General features: G+C 40.6%; 1 protein-coding gene across 1 annotated transcript; it reads right to left on the minus strand.

Annotated features, from left to right (window-relative positions):
* Positions 1-577: 577 nt before the first annotated feature.
* On the minus strand, positions 578-1,733 carry LOC114499039 (olfactory receptor 1052-like). Its single transcript, XM_028514998.2, has one exon. The coding sequence runs from the start codon at positions 1,731-1,733 to the stop codon at positions 795-797; it is 939 nt and encodes a 312-aa protein (XP_028370799.1). The 3' UTR covers positions 578-794.
* Positions 1,734-13,424: the final 11,691 nt, after the last annotated feature.

Genomic DNA, 13,424 nt, shown 5'->3' on the forward strand with positions numbered 1-13,424 from the left:
AGAAATAGAGGGCCTGAGAAGTTGTCTACATGACATGATCTGTGTCTCTGGTACTTACTCAGCCTTGGGCAAAGAAGAAGTAGAGGTGAATTCTGTGTAAAATTAGCATGCTAAAATAAAACAAACAAAGCTATTTTCTTTTCCATTCACAAAGGCTGCTTTTTACATGTGTGTTGCAGGGGAAACACCTTCATTCATTCAATCAATGTTTTCGAATAGCATCCTGAAAATGAGCATTGTAAATGACAAAGTAGAAATACTAGTGAACAAGACAGACAAGAGCCTTGCATTTATGGGACTCTGAGCTAAAGCAGAATAATTTTAACTTATTCTTATTCATTCATTTACTACTTATTACTTCTCATTGTTATGATGGGAAATTGATAGGATGATACAAGCATAGAGGAAGAAGAAAATGAAATCTAACTCAAATTATTAAAACTCCGTTCTGGCTCAGCAAGTTTATTAAAATCATTGCTTAAAAAACTGGAACTTTAAACATGGAGGAAGATGGTACTGGGCCCATATCACTCTGGGATATATATACTCATGAATGCAGCAAAGTAGTATTCAAACATCTTCTTTGCAAAACAGTAAAGTAAACCTATTACTTCTTTACTTTGGTTCAAAGAGATAAAGATTCATAATGACTATTCTTCACATTCAATTTAGGCACAAAGGTGGGTAAGGAAATATCCAGAATTGTGCTTGTGAGACTACAGAAAACTGTACCAATGTCCATAAAATTTAGCTGTCAACATCTGCAAATAAAACCTTTCTCACTGAACACACTTTCACCCAGTACACAATTTAGTGCCAACTGCTTTTTTCAGGGCACCTTTCACATCTTTATTCCTCAAACTGTAGATCAGTGGGTTTAACATGGGGATGACAACTGTGTAGAAAACAGAGGCCACTTTGTCACTGTCCATGGAGTAACTGGAACTAGGTCGGAAATACATGAAAAAGAGTGTCCCATAAAATATAGCCACAGTGGTTAAGTGGGAGGCACAGGTAGAGAAGGCTTTGCGTCTGCCTGCAGCTGACTTCATGCGAAGGATGGTAGCAATGATGTAGCTGTAGGAGAGGAAGACAGTGATGACACTGGACCCCACAATACAACTACAGGAAATGGTCATTGCTATTTCAATGGTGGTTGTGTCTGAGGTGGAGAGGGCTAGTAAGGGTGGCACATCACAGAAAAAATGATTGATGATATTGGAATTGCAGAATGACAATCGAGTTGTGCAATAAGTAATGATGGTGATATCGATAAAACCTGCAGTATACGCAGTGGCCACCAGCTGGATGCACACTCTCCTGGACATGGTAACAGTATACAGAAGTGGATTACAAATGGCTACATAACGGTCATAAGCCATGACAGACAGCATGACACAGTCTACATCTGCAAAAACTCCAACAAAGAACATCTGTAGCACGCATAAGTTATATGCAATCTTCTTTTGCTGAGATAAGAAATCAGCCAGCATCTTGGGGGAGACAGAGGAGGAGTAGCAGACATCACAGAAAGACAGATTGCTCAGGAAACAATACATGGGAGTGTGGAGTCGGGGGTCTGTGCTGATCAGCAGGATCATCCCCAAGTTGGCAATCACAGTGATGCCATAAACCATCAGGAAGAGCACAAAGAGCCCCTGCTGCACATCCCGCCTGTCAGAGAGTCCTAAGAGTATGAAGTCTATAAACATGGTGCAGTTCTCAATGGCCATCACTCAGGTCTGGAAATCCCTGGTTGTGAAGGAAGGAAATGCAAGTGAAGGGCAAATCATGTGAGTGTCATAGCAGTTACACTGCTGGTTCTTTCTATTTGTCAGCAGTTAGAAAATGAGCTCATCAATGTGCATTCTCTTTAAGTAAACTCACTCTGTGCAATATTTTCATTTCAATATGAATTGATAAAATGATAATAGTACAGCTTATATAGAATAGGTAGCTCACTTTGATAAAAAATAAATAATATTCATACCTAATTTCATAGTATTTTTTATCTTATAGATTAAGAAACTGATGTACTCAGAGTTGACCCAGTTCTTAGAATGATTTGGTTCAGATAACCCATATCTAATTACAAGGTTGTTTCTGTTCTTGATGTAGTGTAAGTGTTGTTATATTCTGTAATAAAAAAGCGCAGTGAAGTGAAAGATGCAGATAACAAATATATTTCTTGATTCTTCCCTCATTATCCAATACTGTAAAGCAGGCAGATCACTGTTTTGTTTCTTAATGTGTTGTGTCCCCACTTCCCCACTATCCCCTGGTCCTATCCAGCCTCAGTCAACAAGGGATAAAGATAATCTGTGATCCAGGACTCCCAGAGCAGGGGGGTGGGTCACTAGAGAAGAAGTTGGAGGGGTTCCCATGTATGATAGGTTAGAATACACACACTGGATTGTGTAAGGCTTACCACGTGCCCTCAGACAGAACAGCTTGGGGGAGGTATGTTGGGACCCCATAGTAGGCATGCTTGGTATTGCAGATGACCCAGGGGCAAGTGTGGATTACTGTGAGACACCCTACTCTAATCTGCTAGAATCCACTTAATTTATTCACCAAAAGATCACACGTGCAGGATATAAGGTAATGTCATCCTGTGCCCACAAACCATAACCACAGAGAGATTTACAGCTGACCTGGGTCCCATCCCAATTCCCTAGAAATTGTAAAATTGCTTGACTGTGTTCCTGATCCCCTTCCTCTTGAGAATCTCTGAAATCTGCTTTCTTTTGGTTAAAAAACTTGGTGCTTAGAAGGCCAATTAAATTCTATGTTCTGCTGTTATATTTCACACAAACCAGGCATTTTGTATATAATATAATATGTGACCTCATCTATTCTTTGGGAATATGAGAAATATAAAGTGGACAAAGAATTACATGTATATAATGATGTAGTAATCCTTCTGCAGGTCTGTAAAAAACCTGGTCTGAACTCATTCGGTTCCCAGTGCTTGTAGAGACATTAAAAAAAAATCTTCATTTCAAAGAGAAAATATTTATAAAATATGTAAAACTACAGGTAAGAGAGTAAAAACAAAGAATGTCCAACCACCTTTATGAGTAATACTCACATTTTATTCTTCCTTGCCATTTATGAATGTTTTTAGAATAATGAGATTGATAAAAGTAAGGAAAAGTTTGCATAATATTTCTTACCCTCCATTAGTTTCATAACATGCTTTAGGTCAAATAAAGATAAAAAGCTAAAGAAATCTAAAATAGAAATTAGAAAACCACAATTAAAACCTGTACCTGTTCCAGATCACAGATTTTTTTGTTGCCAGCATTCTGTCTACCAGAGGGTTCAGCACTGTCCCCTCAGTGACCTGGCTTATATCACCATGGCTTTGCCTGGACCCGGTGCTGGTCTCTCAGGAACATGGGACAGGTATAATAAGATGTTTCATCATCTGTTATTCCCTACAGGCTGGAAAATTGAGAAAGAAACATGGGCCTTTTTAAAATGTTGCTTCTGTCCCCACCTACCTTATGGCCTAATGTTGTACTTACTTAGCAATAGTACAACGACTATACTGAGCACTCTTTACTTCCAGCTCACCAAATCTTACTCATGTATATTGTTTCCATTTCATAATTTGCAAAAACAACCATTCAAGTTACACACAAAGACACACATATACAAACACTCTCACATTAAACAGTTTTACAAAAAAGATTTTTGTAAATACAAAAAAAAGCTGACTATAATCATAGAACTTAGGGAAAACTAGATTGTGGTGTCTATTATGGGATTTTTAATATTCAAAGAAAAATTCCATCAGAATAAATATAGCTTATATGGAAATAGTTATTACGAATAATATCAATGCAGCCTTTCTTACATTAATTTATTCATTCTTCTTTTGCTAGTATCCTGTAGGTTTATAGAGAATCTTTATACCATCAAATTTTGATTTGAGTATAATTATACATTCATAATTTATCATAGCCATGTCCTTCCTTAAAATAAATTCTAAGAAATGAACTTTAAGGGCATATAAATTTGACTTCAAATAAAGTCAATTTTGGCCTTTTTCCAGAGTCAGATATTTTATGTTGTTTAATAATCACCATATATTATCATATATGTTATGACACATACATCCTGAGTTGTTTCTAATAAACTCATTATATGATACAGAAATGGAAACCTAGAGGTAATAAGTAAACTGGAGTCTTTTAGAGATTTTCACTAAGTTCATAAAAGTTACTCAAAATAGGTATTTTTGAGTGTTTGGTAAAATTCACCTGTGAAAATGTCTGGTCCAGGACTTTTGTTTGTTGGAAGTCTTTTGGTTACTGCTTCAATTTCCCTAGTTGTATTCTGTTTATTCAGATTCTCTGATTCTTCCTGATTCAGGGTTGGAAGACTGTGTTTGTAGGAATTTATCTATTTCCTCCTGATTATCCAGTTTCTTAGCATATAGTTGTTTGTACTATTACAACCATTTGTATTTTTTGGTAAGGGGAAGAGGGATGTCTCATGCAGTGTTGGTGAGCTGGCAGATTGGTGAAGCCACATAGAAAGCAGTATGGACTTAACTAAATTAAAAATGAAGCTGCTTTATGACCAAGCAATTCCATTTCTGGGAGTTTATGCTTAGTAATGACACCAAAGGAAATGAGGTTCACTAATCTCCTTGTTTCTGGAAACAATATTAGAAGTGGCAATACCATAAAAGTCCTAGAGGAGAACATAGGCAGGAAAATTTCAGATATTTCACGCAGAAACTTTTTTACTGACATGTCTCCTAGAGCAAGGGGCATAAAGGAAAGAATAAACAAATTGGACGTCATCAAAATAAAAAGCTTTTGCACAGCTAAAGAAAACAGTATTAAAATAAAAATAGAACCAACTGTATGGGAAAAAATATTTGCAAATGATACCTCAGACAATGATTTGTTCTCCAAAATATACAAAGAACTTGCAGAACACCACTCCAGCAGGAAAAACAACCCAATTGAAAAAAGGGCAGGAGACTTTCGGCCAATATGGGGGTGTAGTAGATATACTGAGCCTCATCACACAACCAAATTAAGGAAACAAACAAATAATCAAACAAAAAATACCATAACTGACAGAAAATTGAACTGTATGCAAGTTTGACAACCAAGGAGTTAGACACATTCATCCAGTTCGGTAGGAGGGGTGGAGTTGGGTGACCAGGTGAGTTGGGCAAGGGTGAGGACAGGGGGCAGCAAAAAGAAAAAAGAATGTGTTGGCTTGCAGATCCTGGGTGCAGATGGCAGCAGGCATACCTTGGGATCAGGGTGGCAGTGGGCAGACCCAGTGAGGTGCGCAGGGCGGGTTACTGACCAGGCAGTCCCATATTGTGTGTAGACAAATGAGCTGAAGCTGGGGAGCAAGACAGACCCCACAACCCAGAGCCCCCGTGTGGGAAAATAAAGCCCCAAAAACACTGATTGAAAACACCTGAGGGGGCTGACGGGCAGGGAGAGATTCCCAACCTCACAGGAGAGTCATTGGAAAGACTAACAGGGTCCTAGAATGTATACAAGCCCACCCACATGGAAATCAGCACCAGATGCAGATTGGTGATCAGCACCAATTTGCTTATGGAAAATGACTGAAGGGACTGAAATCTGAGAGAGATTGGAGCAAGCGCCATTGTTCCCTCTCGGGAACCCTCCCCCACAAACAGTGAGGGTCCTGCGACTGGGTTAACCCGCCCTAGTGAACATCTAAGGCTCTGCCCCTCACACATAACAGATGCGACAAGACCAAAAAAAAAAAAAAAAAAAAAAATGCCGAAATGGAAGAACAGATCAAACTTCAGAGAAAATACTTTTAAGAGATGAAGAGATAACCAACCTATCAGATACACAGTTCAAAGCACTGGTGATCAGCGTGCTCACAGAATTGGTTGATTTTGGTGGCAAATTAGATGAAAACATGAAGGCTATGCTAAGTGAAATGAAGGAAAACATACAGGGAACCAATAGTGAAGGGAAGAAAACTGGGACTCAAATCAATGGAGTGGACCAGAAGGCAGAAAGAAACAATCAAAAAGAAAAGAAGGAAGAAAGAAGAATTCAAAAAAAAAAAAAAGAGGAGAGGCTTAGGAACATCCAGGTCATCTTTAAATGTTTCAACATCTGAATTATAGGGGTACCAGAAGAGGAAGAGGAAGAACAACAGGTGGAAAAGTTATCTGAACAAATAATAAAGAAGAACTTTCATAATCTGGTAAAAGAAATAGACATTCAGGAAGTCTAAGAAGCCCAGAGAGTACCAAAGAAGCTGGACCCAAGGAGGAACACACCAGGCACATTATAATGAGGTTATCCAAGATTAAAATGAAGGAGAGAATTGTAGAAGCAGCAAGAGATAAGGGGACAGTCACCTACAAAGGAGTTCCCATCAGACTGTCAGCTGATTTCTCAAAACAGGCCTTACAGGCAAAAAGGGGCTGGAAAGAAGTATTCCAAGTCATGAAAGGCAATGACCTCCATCCAAGATTCCTCTATCCAGAAAAGCTTTCATTTAGGGTGGGAGGGCAGATAAAGTACTTCTCAGATAAGGTCAAGTTAAAGGAGTACATTATCACCAAGCCCTTATTTTATGAAATGTTAAAGGGGCTTATCTAAGAAAAAGAAGATAAAAAATATGAGTGGTAAAATGACAGCAAACTCACAGTTAATAACAACCACACCTAAAACAAAAGCAAAAGCAAACTAAGAAAACAACTAGAACAGGAGCAGAACCACAGAAATGGAGATCACATGGAAGGTTATCAACAGGGGAGTGGGAGGAGGAGAGAAGGGGAAAAGGTACAGAGAATAAGTAGCATAGAGGGTAGGTAGAAAATAGACAGGGGGAGGGCAAGAATAGTACGGGAAATGTAGAAGATAAAGAACTTATGACACATGGACATAAACTAAAGGGGGGAATGTGGGTGGAAGGGGTTGTGCAGGGTGGAGGGGTGTGAAGGGGGGAAATGGGAACACTGTAATAACATAATCAATAAAATAATATAAGATGAAAAAAAATTGAAGTCATGTATTCAGACAAAAAAAATGGGAAAAAGACATGAATTGAGAATTCTCCAAAGAGGACATAGAGAGCACTCAGAGACACATGAAAGGATGTTAGCCCTTAGAGAAGTGCAAATTAAACCCATAATCAAATACCACTCCACACCGGTCAGAATGGCCAACATAACCAATCAACAAGCAACTGCTGGTGAGGTTGTGGAGAAAAGGAAACCCTAGTGCACTGTTTTGGGATTGCAAACTGCTGTAGTCACTCTGGAAAATACTAGGGATTTCGTCAGAAAACTAAAAATGGAACTGCCTTTGGACCCAGCAATTTATTGCTTCGATTATGCACTTAGAATCTTGAAACACTAATTCAAAAGAACCTATGCACCCCAACGTTCATAGAAGCACAATTTACAATAGCCAAGTGCTGGAAGCAACCTAAGTGCTTATCAGTAAATGAGTGGATCAAAAAATTGTGTTACAATTACACAATAGAATACTATGCAGCAGAAAGAAAGAAGGAGGTCTTACTCTTTGCAGCAGTATGGATGGGTCTGGAAGCATTAAGCTCAGGGAAATAAGCCAGGTGTTGAAAGACAAATACCATATGATCTCACCCACAAGTGGAACCTAATCAACCAAACAAACAAGCAACAAAATATAACCAGAGATATTGAAATAAAGAACAAACTGTCAGTAACCAGAGGGGAGAGTGGACTGTAATAATGCAGTAAAATAGGGGAAGGGTCATCAATGAACATACATAAAGGACATATGGACAAAGTCAAATGATGGTAAGATCGAGCATGGGAGGAGGGGATGGGTGATGTTGGCGGGAGTCGTGGGGGAAATGGAGACACCTGCAGTTGAACATCAGTAAAAAAAGAAAGTACTCATATTTTGAATACGACATATTTGCTTAAAAATGCAGTAATCAATTATCAGCAAAGTGACATATTACACAGAAATACTCTTTAAAAGTTGATCTACTATTTCCAAAGAATATACTGGAATTTACTGTAGATAAGGCAGCACTGGAACCAAAACTTTTACAACAATAAATTTCTGAAGCTTCTTAGAATTGAATGGTGCATACATAGATTTGCTTTTAGGATAAACTTTTTGATATGTAATGTACAAGAGATTACTTAAGTGATAAGTATATAGCTAAATAAATTTAAAATAAATAGCCTTGTAACCAACACAAAACAACAAATAGAACAACACTACCAGAATGACCAAAGCCATCCACTCAAGGACATCCTTTCTTAAAAATATTTTATCGATTTGTTTTTAGAGAGAAGGGAAAGGAGAAAGAAAAAGAGGGAGGGAAACATGTTGTGAGAGGGAAACAGCAGTTCATTGCCTCTTGCACACTACCCCACAGGAGACTGAACCTGCAACCCAGGCATGTTCCCTAACTGGGAATCAAACTGGCGGTTTTTCATTTCATGTGTGACACCCAACAAACTGAGTCACACTGGTCAGGGCACCAGAAATCTTGTTAAGTCACTAGTCTCTTCATCCAAAAGATTAATTATATTCTTCATTGTTATCACGGTAGAATAGTTTTGAACCAAGCACAAGCAGACACCTAAGGCATGTGCTGCTGTAGGCAGTTACACACTTGTTCACATTGTTGCATTCTGTTGCAAAGATGGATCCCATTGGTGTAGAGCATTCTTTTGTACAACTAAATTGTTATTTGTTGATCTACTTTAACCAGCATGGGAGGCAGCGGAGTTGTTTTCTCTCTTGTTATTACCGATAATTGTAGTGTGAAAACTCTTGTAATACCCTTTGGTAGACACAAACACCCATGTATCTTGCATATAAACCCAGGAGTTGAAAATGTGTGTGGGTGTGTATTTAACATTTAGATTTAGTAAATATCATCATACCATTTTATATGAAGTCTGCCAATCCACCTGGCTGTAACACACTACCCTTGTGTGAGTGCTTTGTTGAACATCCTCACCAGTAACTAACAGGATCTTTTCCTCTAATTGTAGCCATTTTTTGGAGTGTTTGATATTGCTGAACTAACAAAGTAGAATATTCACTTTTATAAAGTGTGTCTCACAGCAAAATTTCAGAACTGAAGGCCTGTTCTGAAGTAGACCAGCCTGATGGTGGTGGGACTCCTGCATCCCAAACTCTCTGTCTGTCTGCTACCACTGCCACTTCTGGTTCAGGTCCAGTTGGCCTACAGCTGTAAGGTATCCCATTGGTATGAGTGTATTCCCAGCCGTCTGCTATTGGTCAGTCATGCCCAGCGGGTACGTGCACTGATAGTCTCATGTTAATATAATCCAGAATGCAGTAACTTGAATAAAGAATTAAGATGATTCAGTTTCAGCCCCTCATTTGACAGAGTGGAACCTGAGGTCCAAAGAGCAAGAGTAGTTTGCTGAAGGCCACAGATAGAGTGAGATGGGAGGAGGCACTTGGACTGAATGTTGTTGTCATTGCCTCCACAGCTCAGAGCCTGGTCCTACAGAAGATTTCAAGCTCAGTTGAGTATGCTGCCCTTTCATATGGAGCCACGGGCTTATAGATTTCATGAGAATTTTATGTTTTGATTTAACAAATTTTCTAAGCAGATTCTTACCACACAGTGCTATTTGGCTGGATGATTGTACATAGACAGTAACTGTCATCCCTAGTAGTGCTTGAGTTTGGAGGTATTAATGCCTGAGCAGAAATAAGGAATGATAGTTCTCTTACTAGTCTTACAGTGAAACACAGTGTTACAATATGTAACTCTGATTGATTACACAAAATTACTGAAGAAGACTATGCTCTGGGGCCAGAGATGGGAAGGGAAAAACAGATGGTGAGATGACAGTATGGTTGTCATCTGGGGAATGAACCCTACTGACATTAGGTCTGTAAGTTGAAACAAAGTATATCAAGTATGTGGGAAAAGAGTCCAGCCATTGTTAATATAAGAATGGTTTGTGTCAAATTATTGTAACCTGTCAGACAAAGAGAGTGGACTGGAACGCCCATGACTGGACAGTGACCACTTCCTTGCATTAGTTGGTGTGGTAGAAGCCATGGAGTGAGTATGTGTGCTGTGTGGCCATTGTGTTGAAAATAACTGAGCAAGTAGAGCAAATATCTGCATCAGATTTTATGTTAAGTTGAACATTCCTGTGTAAATGGTTGGGATGGTTCATAAGGCCACAACTATGGGCAACTGGTGAATGGCAGCTTCATCTGGACAATGTGCACCCTAGTGCATCATGTGGCCTGCAGGGTCATTTGACTAAACATCTGATCACCCAGGTGACTAGGTCCCCTCCAGCCCTGAATTGGTGCCGTGTGACTCTGCAGTAAAATTAAAGTAAAATTAGCTTTGAGAGGGATGAGATTTCAGACCTGAGATGAGATCCAGGAAAATATGACAGGGCAGATGATGGCTACTGGGAGAAATGTGAGAGGTCCCATGTTGCCTGCTGTGAAATCATTGTCCTGTGTGCAATGTTTCTTGTATCTTGGATCTTCTTCAGTAAATGGCTCTCCTTTTCACATTCCATGGCTGGATACCTTCTGTACAGATATTGTAACCTCAGGTGAGTTTGAGTAGAGGGAGAGGGGATGGAGTAGTGAGGGAAGCCTTCTGATAGTGAAAATGTATATTGGGTTATAATCTAGATTACAGTACCCTTTATTGCAAGGGAAGCTATCTTTTCAAAAAGGGACTTGTCTATGTAGATCAGTGGGGAGGTAGGGCTCTGGTCAAAGTGGGGTTTCAATAGAGAGCAATGGGATGGTGACCTATGAGTGAGGGGAATCAAATGCTTTTTTCTAAATACTGAGCAGAAAATGTCCAGAGTACAAGACTTCACTGTAACAGATAAATATTAGTTCCTTTGCAGCTAACTATGCCATTATAGCCACAGTCCTTGGAATAGGGACAAACAGAATACCATGCAATGAGGAACTCTGGGATTAATGATCTGAACTCATTTATTGGCAGTATGGGGTCTGGGGTTAGACTAATAGAGTGGGTCCTGGGATTTGGCCTGCACATGGGAATGGTGTGGTCAGCATAGGTGGCCATGAGAAAATCTCCACTCAGCTCTAAGAGTGAAGGCAGAGTCAGGAAAGACAAGTTCTGAGGTGGATGACAGAGAGCCCCACACCCTCTGAGGTTAGGATGCTCACAGGAATCTGTCTGCAGGGTGAGCAGGCTCTACTGCAGATGAAGGTGGGTCTTGGAGACTTCACTCCTTGACATGAGGCCAGCAAGGACACAGTCTCTTCTCTCTGCAGTGGGGCTTAGCTCCTGATAGGGGCATGGTTGGCTCTGTATGATCTTAGAAACTTTCCTCAAGAATCACACATGGCTGATTTTATATATATATATATATATATATATATATATATATATATATATTCTCCTAATAATATATATTAAGTTTGTGATAAAGAGATCAGGAAACTGAGACTTAAAAGGATTAAGTGCTCTAAGGTTACTCTGCTTAGAAGGAAAGAATTTTTGTTCTCCTTTCTTTTTTATTGAATTTACTGGGGACAGGAATATATTTGGACAGATTTGAATTCAGGTGTGTGTTACTTCAAATTCCATTTCTTATCTTTAAAAAAGAAAAACCTTTTGAATTTTATTCTTGTTCAAGTTCAGTTTTCTGCCTTCCCTCCTACCATTCCCTACCAGCCCTGCCATTCCCCACCTCCACCCTGTTTCCATCCTGCCTTATTTTTGTCCAAATGTCCTTATGTTACAGGGTGCAACCAAGAGGAGGGACCCCAAATGGGCATTAAAAATGGGGTCCAGAACTCAAGGTGTCCAGGGGATTTTTGGATGTCCTCACTCCCATTCCCCAGGTGTGGGCTGGGGGAAGGGACAACTGGAGCAGTGCCATTGAGAGCTGTTTTGCATAGCAACAGCCTGGCAGCTAACCTCTGGTGTGGTCATTTAACATATCTATAGCCTTTAACTGGTTACATAGATATGTTAAATAGCTGTGGCCATGCTCTGAGCCAGGAGAATGGAAGTAACTTCCCGACCAAGATGTGACTGGGGGCAGGTCCCCTGAGCTACAGTGCCCACAGTGCCTGCGTGGGAGCTTGGAGAAGATTGGCTTCAGGACATGGGGCCACACCTGCCCAGACTCATGATGGCAGTCCAGTAAAGCTGGAAGGGTATGAGTTCTGGCATGTGAAGCCAAGTGTGGGAGGAGTCGGAAATGGGGCTGCAGAGGAAGATTGGCATGGGGATTTAAATTGAGATGCAGCAGCCATTGCAGGGGGGAGAACCACGCGGCTTTGGCAGCATGGTGGACACTCCCGCCCAGCAGTCCTTGGAGAGAGAACCATGTGCACCCCTGAGGGGGGAACTGTGTGGCTGTGGAAGTACAGAGAAGATCACAGTTATTGAGGGGAGAGAACCTCACAGCTTTAACAGAGTGAAGACTCCCGTGGCCTTTACAGAGTGGAGAGTCCCGCAGCCCTGAGAGGGAAAACCACGCAGCTCTGGCAGAGTGGGGACTCCTGTGGCCTGGGGAGAGAGGACCAGGTGCCTTTGCCAGAGTGGGGACCCCTGCAGCTTTAGAAGGGGGAACCACTGCCTGGTTTTAGCAGAGACCCCAGCTACTCAGCTGAGGGTGCCGGGAACCCAGGGAGGTCTCCCAGTTGAGATGGAGTACTGACTGGGAAGAACCAGAGGACTGCCTGAGCCATGGACTTCTATTTCCTTTCCTGAGATACGGTACTCTGGACTGGGCAAAGGGGGAAGGAAGGAAGGACTGTGTCTGTTTGTGGGTCTTTTAAGGGACTTTAGGATTTTCGGTGAAGACATTAGGCCACTACTTTAAGTCTGTATAGTATTAAATAAACATTTCCTTTCCTTTTCACAAATCTCTGACATTGAGAGACGTCTTTCTTCTGGCAGCGGACATGATGGACCTGGGGGCTTTTTTTTAAATAATAGTATATCGTCCCAGGTGCCCCTTGGTTGTTCTCTAACAGAATGGCTTTCTTTAAGTATGAGTTGAGAGGGAAAGATTCACAACACAATTTAAGACTTTAGACCAAACAAGAGAGAAAAATATTCTATATCTACAGGGTTTTCCTGATATCACAGGCACTCCCCACTGAGTATGGCATAGAGAACAGTCTTCTCATAATCTCCTTCTCCCTTGTAATGGCTGTGTGGCTCTGAGGCATGGGTCCTTATCACAAAGGGCAGCACAGGACAATGCCTCCAAGGAAAACCAGTTCAGTGAGGCTTCCTGGTGCAGGAACAAGGAAAGTGGTGAGTGAAGGCTGCTAAAAATACCTGTGATATATGAGAGGGGTATCAGTATCTGCTGACAAAAGATAATCATTTAATGAAATAGTTTATGGAAGTTGTATGCTTTCTTGACTTTACAA

This window comes from Phyllostomus discolor, chromosome 6 (assembly GCF_004126475.2).
Source record: "Phyllostomus discolor isolate MPI-MPIP mPhyDis1 chromosome 6, mPhyDis1.pri.v3, whole genome shotgun sequence".
NCBI lineage: Eukaryota > Metazoa > Chordata > Mammalia > Chiroptera > Phyllostomidae > Phyllostomus > Phyllostomus discolor.